Genomic DNA, 15,561 nt, shown 5'->3' with positions numbered 1-15,561 from the left:
CCTGGCTACAGATCCAGAGGTCCCGGGTTCGATTTCCGGCGCTACAACATTTTCTAAGAAGTGGTGGGTCTGGAACGGGGTCCACCAAACTTTGAGGATAACTCAGGAGCTATTTCAAGGTAATAGCGGCTCCGGTCTAGAAAACCGCAAATTAACGGCCGTGGGGATTCGTTGCGCTGACCATGCGACACCCTCTATCCACAAAAGTTGGCACTAACTTCGCCGACAGGCGGCGGTGTTGGCGAATACTCACAATAAAAAGTAAATAAGCTCTAATTCGATCCAGGGATGTCAAATAATATAAGCTCTCATAACGAAAGAAATAACGACGGAGATATAAGCTCTGAAGACAAAACCACTAATTCCAAATTTTAATTGCGCTTTCATTTTCGTTAATTTCGTCTCAAATGCTAAGATACTGAGAGAGAAGGTTCTTAGCAAATGGGGAAACAGCCTTGAGCTTAAATACGAAATCTAACAAAAAATGAGACCGTGCCATAGCTCAGGCGGTTAGTCGCCGGCTTCCCACTGCGGTGGCCCATGTTCGAGCCTATGTCAGCTCATGTGGGATTTTTGGAGGAAGAAGTGGCAATCCGGTAGGTTTTCTCCTAGTATTTCGGTTTCCCCTACCAATTCTCATTCCACCGACTGCTCCACACTCATCATCTATCACCCGGGGCTGATACATCATGCCAGTTAGTGGCCGACGTACCAAGTGGACTCAGTCTCACCCCACCCCGAGAAAACATGTCTTGACAACAGCAATCTGAATGTGAGGAACTCCAGCAATACTCCACAACTGGAACACTCTGTGGTTTCCTGAAGGTTACAGAAACCCATACGTCAGAAGCAGAAGTTTATTGCCGTTGTAACAGTAGTCAATATGTTCTGTACAGAAAGTGCGAACGCACAACTTAAATAATGGCGCATTTCTGTTATGGGAAATTCCCAGCCTCTTTAGCGAATAAACAAAGAACAATAAAATTATGAGAGAACAAAGAAGCCTAATAAAAATCTCTAGCTGAATTTAATTAGTCTTTCATTATAATAACAATAATAATGTCAGGGATTGGGTAGAGGAAGTTTGCTCGGAACTTCATCTCCGACTCTCCCTTGGTCTGACGACATCTCTCTTTCCTTTTCGTGATATACCATAATTTGTTTCTTAAGAAGGCCAGAATTTATTCTCTCCATATTGGTGTACATGTTATCACGAATTGTTATTGAGATTATGAAATCAAGGACGTTCGATTGGGAGGGATACATATGTGTACGGTGCCTGATTCTATTCGGACAATCCGAAAGGAAAATATCACTTGCATGACTTAAATGACAAGATAATATCACAATACAATTTAAATACATTTAATAGGATATATGAGTGTGTGGACTGGATTAAGGTGGCTGCAGTAGAACCCATATGTATAGATGTCCAGCTCATCCTCTTTGGTTTTACACCTAATAATGTTAGGTGGGAGCACGCGGTAGCGTAGTTGGTTGAGGAACTACGTTAAAAGTTGGAAGGTCGCGGGTTCAATTCTCGATGAGGCAAATGGACTTTTCAGTTGACCTAATCAATCCAGCCGCACTATGGCAATGGGGTCGAGTCAGCCTCTAACAGAAATGAGTACCAGGGATCTTCCTGGAGGGTAAAGGGCGGCCGGCGCGTAAGGCTGACAGTCTTACCGCCATCTGTGAGATGATTGTCTAGAAAATGTGGGAGCCTCAACATATCACACCCCTATGGGCCTTCACGGCCTGTTACAGGGATAGCTTTACATTTTCTTAATAATGCTAGGTGAGACCATAAATTGTTACTTTCTCGTTAAACTGTTTTCCCTTGGCCCTTATTACGTCTACTGCCACGTCATATTTCTTAGCAAATTTCTCAGCTATAGTACCTGTCACTAAGTCGTTATGCAAGCAACATTAATGTCCTACTTCATTATGTTTTCCTTTCCTTAGTCCAGCCCATTAGGGATACTAACTCCCGACGTCTTATTTTAATCGCCGAGATGTGATAAAAATCCACAGGTGAGTGGCCACTGACCCTTGCAACCAGCGTCAGTTTTAGAGAGTCAGCGTTTCGTCTGAATACCAGAGGAAAAGAAATAACTTGGGTGACCTAAGCGTAGATATGAGGATAATACTGAAATTCATCTTGAAGAAATGTTATATAAGAGTGTGGACTGGATTCATCTGGCTCAGGACAGAGTCCTGAGCACGATAATGAACCTTCGGGCTTCATAAAAACCGGTGATTTCTCGACCAGTTGATCAACTATTGGTTTCTCAAAGATCAGTTGGGTTCTATTTTACTTTCAAACCCTTTTATTGCTGTAGTACTCCTAGATGCATATCACAATGGCCGCGCGGCCTAAGGCATGAACTGTCTTCGCTCGCTCGAACGCTGGGGTCGTAGGTTCGAATCCCAGTAGAGGCATGGATATCTGTGTGCGTTTATTTGTGTTTGTATTGTTCTATGTGTAGATAGCGGCCTTGCGACGGGCTGATCCCCCGTATAAAGAGGTCCTACCGAATGTGTACAGAATTAAGAATCTGAAAAAGCGGTCAAGCTCCAACAAAGGGCCACAGAAACACAAATAGATAGAGAGATAGATACATAGATAGAGACAGATAGACGGAAGGACGGACGGACAGACAGACAGAGAGATAGACAGATATACGGAAGGATGGACAGACAGATAGATAGACGGAAGGACGAACAGACAGACAGACAGATAGATAGATAGATAGATAGATAGATAGATAGATAGTTAGATAGATAGATAGATAGATAGACGGAAGGACGGACAGATAGATAGTATTCCTGGATTTTCGGTGGGGCATAAGTAACCCTGGCCGGTCACGGTAGCCGAGCGGTCTAAGGCATGTACTGTCTTCGCTCACTTGGAAACCGGGATCGTGGGTTCGAATCCCACTCAGGGTATGGACGTTTAGTTTTTGTGTGTGTGTGTGCGTTTTTCTGTGTTTGTGTACAGGTAGCGGCCTTGCGACGAGCTGATCACCCGCCCAAGGAGTCCTACCGAATGTGTAAGATCTAGAAAAACCGAAGTGAACGGAAGTTGATGGAGGTAGGCCTAGGCCCATTGGGGCTGTAGTGCCAAGGGGAAAAATAGTAACCCTGAAGTGGGGTTGTTATTATATATGCCACCTGCTCGAACAATCTACAACTCTGCAATTTGTACATAGAGTGTATTTGTTCCCCATGGTTCCCACAATAAACAGCGGTTGTTTCCCCAAGCAGCATTAACCGGTTGGGCTTTGTAGTGGAGATATGCTCCCTGTGAGATACAAACTGAATTTTATATATTATTTAGAACAAATTCAGTCCTTAAATGGCTAATGAAGGAATATTAATGACATTTTCACGGTTTCCCCCATGGCATTTCAACTTACGAATCCGAGAAAGCGAAAGAAAATTTCTTCCTCGTGAGTTTGCACCCGGATTCGACGTAGAAAGCTGTAAAGTGACAGCATAATTAGTTGGCGATTGGTTAACTCATTACACGGTTTGTCGATGTTGCAGTACATGCTAACGAAAGTGCACGAGATTGAATTCATTAGAGTCCGAGTCGGAGGACGTGCCTTGTCTACATAAATCAGACGATTCACACAGACCAAGTGAATGGACCACTACTGCACAGTACAGAAAAAGAATCCCAGTAACCGCAGCAGTGCGTGCCAACTCAATTTAAAAGTAGTGGAACACACCATTAGTTGGTTACTGACCCTCAGGAATTACCTTGTTTACAAACCTCTTCATAGTTAGACGTACACAGACAGGCCGTACATCAGACTATACATATGAATGCGGCCTTCTGCACAAGACATTTGGCTGTGAACTGAATACACGACTTCATCTGCATTTGTATTAACTCCCATTTAAACAGATTTCACGTTTATATTGCTGTAGGGTTTATGAAGACAAATTCGGAGTTATTCTTATTCTCATTAGAGGCCGCGCCATAGCTCAAGCGGTTAGTCGCTGGCTTCCCACCGCGGCGGCCCGGGTTCGATCCTGGGTCTGGTCAAGTGGGATTTGTGGTGGATAAAGTGGCGCTGGGGTAGGTTTTCTCGGAGTACTACGGTTTCCCCTGCCAATCTTCATTCCACCCATTGCTCCACAATCACCCTCACCTATCATCTGGGGCTGGTGCAATAGGCCAGAAGTGGCCGCAGTACTAGCAATAAAAAATTATTCGCATTAGAGATCAAACTTAGAACTAAGCCACATAATTCGCAAAGTCTTTCTTTCTTCCTCTTAGAAAACTTCTCGTTATCTTTTAACGATGTAATCACAATTGCAGAATAAGTGTGAATATTACTGTGATTTCCACGCCGATTTAACTTATATCTGATATCATTCTAGAAATTATAGTATATATGTCTTCGTCCTAAGTTTTACGTACATGGAATGTGAGAACAAACAATTGATTTTCTGAGTATGTCTGCTGGTTCAATGTTTCTTTTTTCCAATAAGACTGATTTTCGCTACATATATATATGAAGAATGCCGTCTTCTGGGACGTGGCGCTCCGACGGTTCGGAGGAACTTCAGTTCATACAGGATCTACACGGCGCCACATCCCAGAAAATGTGCATTCTTCATAGTCACCGCCGTGAAAACCTTAAATATTACATCTTATCTACAAATATTTCTGAATATCCAAGTTTCAAATCTAATGCCTTTTGTTACTTCAACATTTTAAACATTTTATTTAAGCACAAAACTTTTGAAATCTCCTTTAATATTTTGTAACTTCCTTGGAAGTTAGATTCTAAATGGTTCTGGCGATGGTGTATGACAGTATGGAGTACTGGGATTTTGAACTTTGTTTATAGTCCAGTATTATAAAGAACACTAAAAATTAATTGGGGTTACTTCTTTCTAACGGAACCAACAGTGTGTCTCCCACCCTCACACCTCAGGACGGAAATTCATCCAGTTTCCGAAACGTTGTGTTCTTTAGTGTTATTTGGAATACAGGACGATGGACAAAGACCAAAATCCCAATAACCCCGAATTCCCTGAGAATGGACACTTATGACCGAAATATGTCAGTGTGTTAATAATATTGTGGCGTGCCGTGAGGAAGGCTGGACTGTAGAAAGTCCATTGCCGGTCAACGGCTAGTAAATTCTAGGTAACGGCCTGTTTATGTTTTGTTGCCTAGGAATTGCTAGCCGTTGACCAGCAATGGACGTTCTACAGTCCGGAGTTCCTCGCGGTACTCCACAATATTTAATCAGGATAAGAAATTAAACTACACATACTCAGAAGGTAACTTTACATATTATTTTATATAAACAGAATACCGGTAAAACAGAGCCTATCAATCTAATGTCCTTTTCGTTGCTCGGGTCGGGCAAAACAATCCGCCCTCAAGCTCTGAATAACGTTTCGTAACACGCTGGGTTTGAAGGCGAGAAGTTGGTCGACAGACAGCCCGCCCTCCTTACCCTATCTGGACGTGAGTTCCTCCATTTGCAACCAGCAGGCATGCCGCCCTCTGGTGACAACGGACGGAATTAATACGTCGAAATTATTGAGGATGAAACATTTAAGGAAATAACAAGCAAGGGCTCTGGTCAAGTCAGTCTGCCTGTTCATTAACGTATTTTCTACATAATTTATATGTAATATAACGTTAACGTTATAATGAGGAGCTTCATAACTTGTACTCTTCTCCAAACATGATCAGAATGATCAAGTCAAGGAGGATGAGGTGGGCTGGGCATGTAGCACGAACGGGGGGAAGAGGAATGCATATAGGATATTGGTAGGAAAGCCAGAAGGAAAGAGACCACTGGGAAGGCCAAGGCGTAGGTGGGTCGACAATATTAAAACGGATCTTAGAGAGATAGGATTGGATGGATTAATTCGACTCAGGATAGGGACTAGTGGAGGGCTCTTGTGAACAAGGTAATAAACCTTCGGATTTCATAAAATGGTGAGAATTTCTTGAGTAGCTGCAGAATTGGCGGCTCCTCAAGAAGGGTTCAGCTCCAAGAGTAAATAAGTAAGATAGTTTTTGTTTATGAAACATAATTTTAAATCAATTTTCGCAGTCTTCTCCGTGCCGAAGACATTTTCCATCAAAGTAAGGTTCCTGTTCTCCAACTTCTGTTTTATGCATGTGTTTCATTTCCACCCGCGTCCGCATATTTTTCAGGAATATATGATATGATTATGAGAGTACTTGTGTCTATGTAATTAATTTTTTAATTCGCACAGTGGGAGGTGGAGTCCAGATGGGTCCACTCAGCGCGCCGACCACTGAACGACCTATTGTACCTGCCCCGGGTGATTATGATGGGAAATTTGGTGGAATTAAGATTGGCAGGGGAAACCGAAGTATTCGCAGAAAACCTTTCCCAGCGCCACTCTGTCCACCACAAATCCCACTTAACTAGACTCCAGGCTCGAAACCGGGCCCCCGCTTTGGGAAGTCAGCGACTAACCGCTTGAGCTACGGCTCGACCTTGTGTCTATGTATATCCTACAGTATTTTTTCGTTGTCTGAATTGATTTGAGAACAGCCTACTGCTTGCTCTGCTCCAGCGCCTTCCAGGATTCCAGTTCTTAGACGCTGCCTGCCACATGAGTAAGAATATTATGTTCTGTTACTTTCATTTCAGGCTTACGTGTCCTGTGCACTGGGGATACATAACGTGGGCTACGTCATGATCTGTTTCGGTGTGGTGAATGCCATCTGCTCAGTTATATTCGGGTCTATCATGAAATTCATCGGTCGGGTGCCCATAATGGTTCTCGGTGTCGTGGTCCACGCATGTCTGGTAGTTGTCTTGCTATTCTGGAGGCCGCATCCAAGTTCTCCTCTCGTATTCTTCGCCATTTCCGGTCTGTGGGGAGTTGGAGATGCAGTTTGGCAAACACAAGTGAATGGTAAGTAATATTATTAGTTAACTGACACTGTGATGGCGGAAATCAAATGTTCAACGCCGCTAATATTAAACCTCGTCATTAGGAATTATCTTGAACCAGTTACATCCACCTCCATAATCAAAACCAATCCATAATACACAGTCACAATACTGTGACATGATGGATGAAAGCCGGAATAGCAAACTCAGAAAATACATCCTCTGCTAGGCAACGACATGGTAAACACGTTTCGGCAGTAACGATCAGCAGCGCAGCAAAGGAAATGTTGGAAGTTGTGCTTTCTATGCGATCTGTGCCGAGGCTGTATAAATAGAACCAACGGAAAGTGAGTTAGTTGCAGTCGGGAGTCGGAGGTTGGTGAGTGGTTAGCGGCTGGGAGGTTCCAGCCCGCAAGGGTTCCATTACTGGGAGCCGTAACCAAGCAACGCCTAGTGAAGATTATAACAAACTTAGAATACTTGTGTGTTATCGAGATTTGTGCAGTGTAGTCATGAGTTAAAATAGTCCAGTAAATCCAAATGCCAACCCGAAACCCATTTACAGTCACTAACACTTGACAGTATCATAATCTGGAATTCGCATGCATACCTTGCTGACAAGGGCTGGTCATGCGTAACGGTTTCAAAATATTTGGAAATTTTATTTAAAATTGAAACAGATATATATCTTGTCACATGTGCATTATTACCCTTCTGTCACAACAGCTGCCTGTTCCACGAAAAATGAAAACTCCCTTTTAGTTAACGGAAATCCAAAGTGTAATTTAAGAGGCAGTAAAAATCTCTCCAAAAAAAACAGCCTGAAATAACAGATACCTATTTGACAGCACCTCGAGCTCGGATGACTAATCTCAGGTTTAACGTCACAGTGAGATATATGGGAAACGCTGAGAAAATCGGAATTAGTCACATAAAAATCATTTCAAATATGAACGAAATATAAATAGGGTAATTACCTGAAAATGTTTCTGTAATAAGTTTTTTCCCTTGGCACTACAGCCCCAGTGGGCCTAGGCCTACCTCCATGAACTTCTCCGTTCACTTCGGTTTTTCTAGATCTTACACATTCGGTAGGTCTCCTTGGGCGGGTGATCAGATCGTCGCAAGGCCTCTACCTGTACACAAACACAGAAAAACGCACACACACAAAATAAACATCCTTGCCCTGAGTGGGATTGGAACCCACGATCCCGGTTTCCAAGCGAGCGAAGACAGTTCATGCCTTAGACCGCTCGGCTACCGTGACCGGCGTAATAAGTTTAGATTGCGTAATAACATTGTCTCCTACTTCTGTGCGTATGTAACAGAATGGTTCTTCTTTAAATATGACAAGGAATAATAATAATATGAAAATTAAGTCAATCCGGTTTTTTATTTGAGTGCTCGCCAACAGCAAGAATACTGCAACAGGCGAGCACTAAAGCATCGATATGTTATAGTTTGGAACAAGAAGTTATGAAGTTTAAACGATTTAAAACTGAGTCATATCACGAGAATAGTCGGTCTGATTAAGCCGATTGTAATATAATTTGCTATTTATTTAGTTCATTAGAATCTTCCAAAATAAGATTATTCCATGAGATAGACGCATAATCAGGCTTTGATCAAATTAAGGAAATATATAAAACCATTATACTATTAAGAGAATAATGATAAGTCAGTAATTACATTTACATACTTGTATGATCACGCACATAACTTGATTATGAAATTCGACACAAAATTTCGTAGCTTTATATCGCACTGGGTCCTGAACCCAAGTTCCAATGGTCATGTAACTGAACTTCTTAAATTAATGACAGATAATGATAAATAATGATAAAGTAAGTAAACGTAAAGCTATCCCTGTACCAGGCCGTGAAGGCCCATAGGGTTGTGAGACGTTGAGGGTCCCACATTATCTAGACAATCGGCTCAAAGACGGCGGTAAGGTTGTCAGCCTTACGCGCCGGCCGCGCTTTACTCCCCAGGAAAATGATTTAATTAATTCCTGGTACTCATTTCTTTTAGAGGCCGAGTCGACCCCAGAGCCATATTGCGGCTGGAAGGATTAAGTCAATTGAAAAAAATCCAATGAACTCATCGAGACTTGAACCCGCAACCTTCCGGCTTGTAGCATAGCTACCGCGTGCCTGAAATGCAAACTGTTCTGAGCCATTAACTAGGAACAATTTCAGCGCTGCTTTCAAATGTGTATCTGTTAAGTTGAACATCGAGAGGTGATTAATGTCAGGCACATGAAAAACGCCTTGTGCTAAATGCAGTGAATCTCACTTTCTCCTTACACGATAGGGAAAGGCTTGTCGTGCACACTATGCCAGCTTTATTCACTCTTAATATTGCTGACTAGCGAAAGCGCCCATTCCTCACCCCAGTTGTTATCAATAAAAAGTACACGGAATTGCTTACTTCTGAGAATATATTCCAGTTCAGGAGTTCTGTCTTCTGGGATGTAACGCAGTGAAAGTCGCCCGACGTTTCATAATAACAGCCTCCATTTGTAGGGTCGAAGTGTAAGCCAAGAAAACAGCATAAAGCTGGCAGCAAGACACACTGAGCTGTGCATGTAACTAAAATGGGGGAAACAAGAAGTGCAAACAATATTTTGGTGGAGAACTCCTGTAGAACTCGTTCATCTGGAAGACCGAGAAGGTAATGTGAGGATATTATTAGAATTGTGAGAATGGGGAGGGGAAGCGTCTGGTTTCGGATTGTGTTTAATAGTGGGTTTTGTTATGAGTAATCTGAAACTCTGGGTTCTGCACAAAGCAAGACAGGGCAGGGCAGGACATTGCAGGGCAGCAATTTGCTGATGGGCTTCGCCAGCACAGCCACTTGCTTTACGGCTCCGTCGGGACTTGTGGCCATAATATTTTTATTTCCGGGACCATTTACGTGTTTTGAAATTGAGTCTCCTTTTCGACAATGATTTGTATTGTGACATGATGACTGAAAGCCGGAATGGAGGAAGACGTAAAGATATCCATTGCTAAATAACAGGGCTGTAAACACGTTACCGTGGCAACGGAGGCTGTCGCAACAGTGGAGGAATTGGTGAAGAAGAAACGCGAAACAATATAATTGCTAGAAGCGGTGTTTTCTATCAAGTCAAAGTCACATTGCGACTGTCAGTCAGTCACTAAGTCTTGGTGTCGACAGATATTTATTAATATTTGACAGTTACCGTCTTGTTTTTGTGGGGCGGCCTCTCTGGCGAGAGACGGATCTGTCATTTGTACATGCTGTTGGCTCTAGCCAGGGTCCCAGTCCCTTGGGACTCGCGATCATTTTTGTTAGTGTCTCAGATTTGAGACTTCCTTTTTCGTCGCCTCCTACGACTCGCAGGGTCAAGGTTGAGGAACTGACCCCGCCTCCACACGGGTAGTCCGGTGTTTTCTATGCAGTTCACCCTCAGGCTATATACCGCGGACCGAAATGGAGCTGCAGTCAGTGGCTAGCACTCGAGATTGTGAGCCTGCACGCAATCAGTACTACCCAGTGATGGTCAGACACGATTACGAGGCAGACAATGACCAGGGGTTGTGGCTATGAAGACTTACAGACGGGCGCAAGCCAGCGAGGACCAGAACCGTGGAACACGGAAGTCGAGAAATCTAAGAAATCTATAGCGATGAGAGCCGTTAGTAAGCAACTACTGGTGAAGATATAGCAGACTGAGAAGACGTAGTGAGCGCTGTAGTGAATTGTAGAACGCGTGAATTCGCGATAGCGCTGTAACTAATTGTAGTTACAGTTTGTAAGAGCCCAATAAATAAGTCACCGAACCAAAACCCGTGTCTAATTACTAACACGTGACAGTATAATTATATCTATTAGAAACGGCCCTGTGACAGAACATTGAAGACCACTAAAGACTAAACTGAAAGCGGTGCCTTTTGTCTTGACTCGGAAATTTGAATCTTGATGTGCAATATCCCTATGACATGTAAGTTAAATTCAGACATATGCATAATCTTGCAAACGTAAATGTCAGGTGATTTATCACATTCAAAATTAACCTCTTGATCACCTTCACCGAGTAACACTTGTTTCTTTTTATAAAGTTTGCCCACCCCACTTGCCGTCTCGAGGTGGCTAGTTCAAAATTTGACGTGACCTCAGGTCACGTAAAAGTTGCTAGTCCTCAGTCACTGGTGACGTCACGTGGAGAAACCAGCCATATACATACATACATTTACTAATGCATAAAGAAATTCAAGATGGATATCTTATGTGTAGGTTTTAGGTTATCACTGAGGTCTGGATTATTCGGGTTTTGGACTTGTCCATTCACCGATGTTCTAAAGAACACGACGTTTCGGAAACTGGATCTGTTTCCGTCCTCAGGTGAGGGAGGTGGAGGGCACCTACTGTGTTGGGTGTCAATAACTGGGGCTGGATGATGGACAAACTCCAAAAACTCAGCAATCCCGAGTGTTATCCGCCATCGCCAGAATCCTATACAATCTATCACAGCGGTGGTTCTGAAGAGTTCTGTCTTCTGGGATATAACGCCGAGTATTCCGTTGAAAATCAACCGAGGTTTTCGGGGGAACATTCCGCCTCCAGCTTGTGGGCCGAAGAGTAAGACAAGCAAGAAACCTGTTCCATACTTCACGTTTCTTTCTTGCTTGGCTGGAAGGTGGAGATAACATGATCCTTCGAAACGTCGCTTTACTAACATCGAAATACTCCGGCTTTATATCCCAAAGAAAAGGTAAAGCTATCCCTGTAACAGGCCGTGGAGGCCCATAGGGACGTGAGACGTCGAGGCTCCCACATTTTCTAGACAATCGGCTCACAGATGGCGGTAAGACTGTCAGCCTTAAGCGCCGGTCGCCTTTTAACTCCACGAATATTCCTGGTACTCATTTCTGTTATAGACTGAGTCGATCCCCTGGCCATAGTGCGGCTGGAAGGACTGAGTCAAGTGAAAAAATCCACTTCATCGGGATTCGATTCCCCGACTTTCCGGCTTGTAGCATAGTGCCTCAACCAACTACGCTACCGCATGCCCCTATCCAAAAGAAACAAATGTTTATATTTTAGGTATTTATGGTGAAGGGAAGACTAAATGTTAAAAAACCAGAGGATCTACGGCCAGGGAAAAGATATTTGTCAACAGCCGAGACATACAGCTTCTAGGATTACAATGCCTGAAATGTTATACAATTCCTNCCATCGTCAGAATCCTTTCAAGTCCAACAGTTCCTTATGTTGTACTGTATGGAAATACCTGTACCATAGAGCTATCAAGTTTCGAAACAAAACACCGAATTCTACAGACGATGAGCATAAATCCGTTTCTTTGAAATTCATATTTAAAAAAAAAACTTCATCATTTGAAAACCAAGGTCTGCAGAATTATTTCTAAGAAAGTCCCTTGAACTACGAGTCACACCTTTTTGGGCGGGAACAACAGACTTTCAGATGAAGCGTAATGGAGTGCCTGTTTTGTGATCACTAGGGTCGAATACCTTCAGTATCGTTTAAACAAAAGTGGAACGTTTGAAAAAGGCACTTTTAAAATGTCCTCTTCGCCACATATCATTACGCCTTTCAAATAAAGGATGATTGGTGGAACATATAGCACTTATGACAAGATTAGAAATTTAACATAAAACTGTAGTCGCAAAACCTGAAAGGTGCCAATCACCTGGAGAACCTAAATGTTTATCGGATGATAATATTAAAATGTATATTAACATTGTGGTGCACAATGAAATTAAAATGGATCTCAGAGAGATAGGATGGGATGGTATGGATTGCATTGTTATGGCTCAGGATAGGGACCAGTGGAGGGCTCTTATGAACACGGCAATGAACCATCAGGTGCCATAAAATGCTGGGAAGTTCTTGAGTGGCTGCACAACTGGCAGCTTCTCAAGAAGGGCTCAGCTCCATGAGTGAGGGAGGGTACATACTGGATTCATCCGGCTCTTATGAGTAGATTAGACGTAAAACTTCTTAACCGTCTGAGTGTCAGCTATTCAGTAACTTCTCGTCTGCACACGGACAACCAAAATGAAACACTTTAATTTTAAGAGCACAGAATTGTACCACGCAGACTGGCTGCGCTACGGGAATTGTTTGTAAGAGGATTAAAGCCAAATTATTTTTAGTTACTGATGACTTAATACCAAAAGCAATTTTTTTCGACTATTTACTTGAATGTTTAATTTGGACTCCTGCAATATTCAATTGTCACTGAAGGCATATGGAGTGATTATCGATCTCAAAATCTTCCCAGTTATTTTAGTCTTTCGATGAAAACAAAAATCTGTAATCATTCCTTCTGTTTTATGACCCAGGTGAGTCATATGCTTAGCTTTTCAACAAGTGTTACGCATCGCACATACAGCACGTTACTGACATTCTTTCATTTGCACTATACACAAGTCCTCTGCCAGTCCAGGCTTTACAAAGCAGATCACGCCTATCTTTACGTGTCTTATGTTACAACGGCAGCTTAATTACTTGAACGGCCGTAACCTTGAGCCCCGCCAAGTTTAAACCTCTTATATTTTCTATATCTGGCTTCGCCTTGTCGTAATGTTGACTGTGATGCCGTGTATAGTGCCAGAACTCAAAGTCAAAGTCAAAGTCAAAGACACATTGCGACTGACGGTCAGTCAGTCAGTAAGTCTTGGTGTCGAGCCCCATCTGGGTCTCATGACCAGATACTTATTTCTGTTTGACATTTGCGGTCTTGCTTTTGTAGGGCGCCCTCTCTGACGAGAGGACGGGTCTGTCTTCTATATATGCTGCCGGCCCTTGCCAGCGCAGTCTTTCTCCGGTCCGAGTCCCTTGAGACTCGCGACCATATTTTACTGTCTCAGATTTGAGACTTCCCTTTTCGTCGCCTCCTACGACTCGCAGAACTCTCAAATTAGATTTCGTTACATAGCCTCGGGGCGGACTCAACAGAGAACACTCCTTCCAGCGGCTTTTCTATTGTTGCTTGTGCATATCCGTTACCAAAGAGACGTGTTTACAGAGCCATTGCGTCACTTCTGTTGAAGAGTAAGGAACACGCGGCTTTTCTACAGTCTGTCTGCTGAACAAATGCACTGTAATTCAGAATATAATTGTGGGGATTTAGAAACATGGGCATCATTCTTATACACCACGGATTAAGCCATATTGAAATGGTTCGAGTTCTGATTCTATCGATATCCTCTAGTCACTGTTTTCAGCAGCTGTCATTGTTGTTTGAAATATATATCTTCAAATATAGAACAACTCACTAGAAATTAAAATTTAAAATCGACCTATTTATTTTGAAGCATCATCCGAAATGCAAAAAACAAAAGAGGCATTAGAAGTGGGTTATTTTCCTTATCACGTTTATCTTCTCCAGTTCTCCACTCTTTAGAATATACTGTACCTCTATTTAGATGATAATGTTCCGTTCTTTACACTCTGATAACTATAACATTAAAAAATTAAAGCCAGCGTGCTTTTAGAATTTAATATTATTATATGTAACTGATATCCGGTCTAGAAAACCGAAATTAACGGCCGTGGGGATTCGTTGCGCTGACCACGCGACACCCTCTATCCGCTAAAGTTGGCACTAACTTCGCCGACAAGCAGCGGTCGCTCGGTCGGTATAATTCGCTTGCGGACTAAAGCCACGGAGTTACTTTGTATGTAAATGTAACTGATAATCCGAAAACCCGGACAATCTTCGTGTCTGAGTGGCCTCAGCCACTCATCCTCTACATAGTCATACTTTACGGTTAGGCATTTTCTTTCTGTATAAGCGAATAAACAAAGGCTCGGGCCATACACTGAGGGACGGGAATGGGGAATTATATGTCCTCTGCTGTTTCTTTTTTTTAATTTGGGCACAATCTAGTATTCCGAACATAAAATGTTTCGGAACCTGGATCTGTTTCCCATAATCATGTAAAATAATACGTATTTCCTGTCCGAATCTCCGGTGTTGCGTGATTGTAAATTGCATGTTTATAATCTAAGTGACCAATGTCATGACTTATGCTGACATGCAAAATATATATATAAAGGTAAAGTTATCCCTGTAACAGGCCGTGAAGGTCCATAGGACTGTGAGAGGTTGGGGCTCCCACATTTTCTCTGAGACAGTCGGCTCACAGATGGCAGTGAGATTGTCTGTCCCCGCCCTTTACCCCCGAGGAAGATTCCCGGTACTAAGTTCTGTTAGAGGCTGGGTCGAACTCAGAGCCATAGTGCGGTGGGAAGGATTAGATCAATTGAAGAAAAAAAATTCACCTCATCGGGACTCGACCCCCGACGTTCCGGCTTGTAGCATAGTGCCTCAACCAACCGTGTACCCCATATACTCATATATATAGAAACTTCAATTTACTGTTAACATTAGTGAAAATTATGGTTTTCTTTAATTGTACGCTGCAAACCCTCGACACAGAGGGTGGAGTCACAACTAATTCTAAGCGGGATCGCCAAGTTCTCAAGAATAATTTCGAAAATACAGTACAATCCACGCAGAGTTTTGGCAAGTCAACAATACAGGAAGATTTAATACTGGTGCTTTAGGAAAACGCAATGTAGCCGGAGAAATATTTCGAGAGTATTTTTCGTAACTGTACAGGAACATTTTATAATTGACTATGGGTGCAGATGGCAC

At 42.7% G+C, this 15,561-nt stretch overlaps 1 protein-coding gene across 3 annotated transcripts in view; it reads left to right on the top strand.

The window, feature by feature from the left end:
- Positions 1-15,561, top strand: part of LOC111865411 (UNC93-like protein) — a 139,991-nt gene that overhangs the window by 121,332 nt on the left and 3,098 nt on the right. For all 3 annotated transcript variants that reach the window (XM_033751812.1, XM_023853420.2, XM_023853421.2), the window contains exon 5: positions 6,663-6,930. In XM_033751812.1, coding sequence (XP_033607703.1) covers positions 6,663-6,930 — 268 coding nt within the window. The remainder of the gene's footprint in view (positions 1-6,662; positions 6,931-15,561) is intronic.

Source organism: Cryptotermes secundus, unplaced genomic scaffold, assembly GCF_002891405.2.
Source record: "Cryptotermes secundus unplaced genomic scaffold, Csec_1.0 scaffold295, whole genome shotgun sequence".
NCBI lineage: Eukaryota > Metazoa > Arthropoda > Insecta > Blattodea > Kalotermitidae > Cryptotermes > Cryptotermes secundus.
The sequence above is the reverse complement of the archived record's forward strand: the minus strand, read 5'-3'. Positions and strand labels throughout refer to the sequence as shown.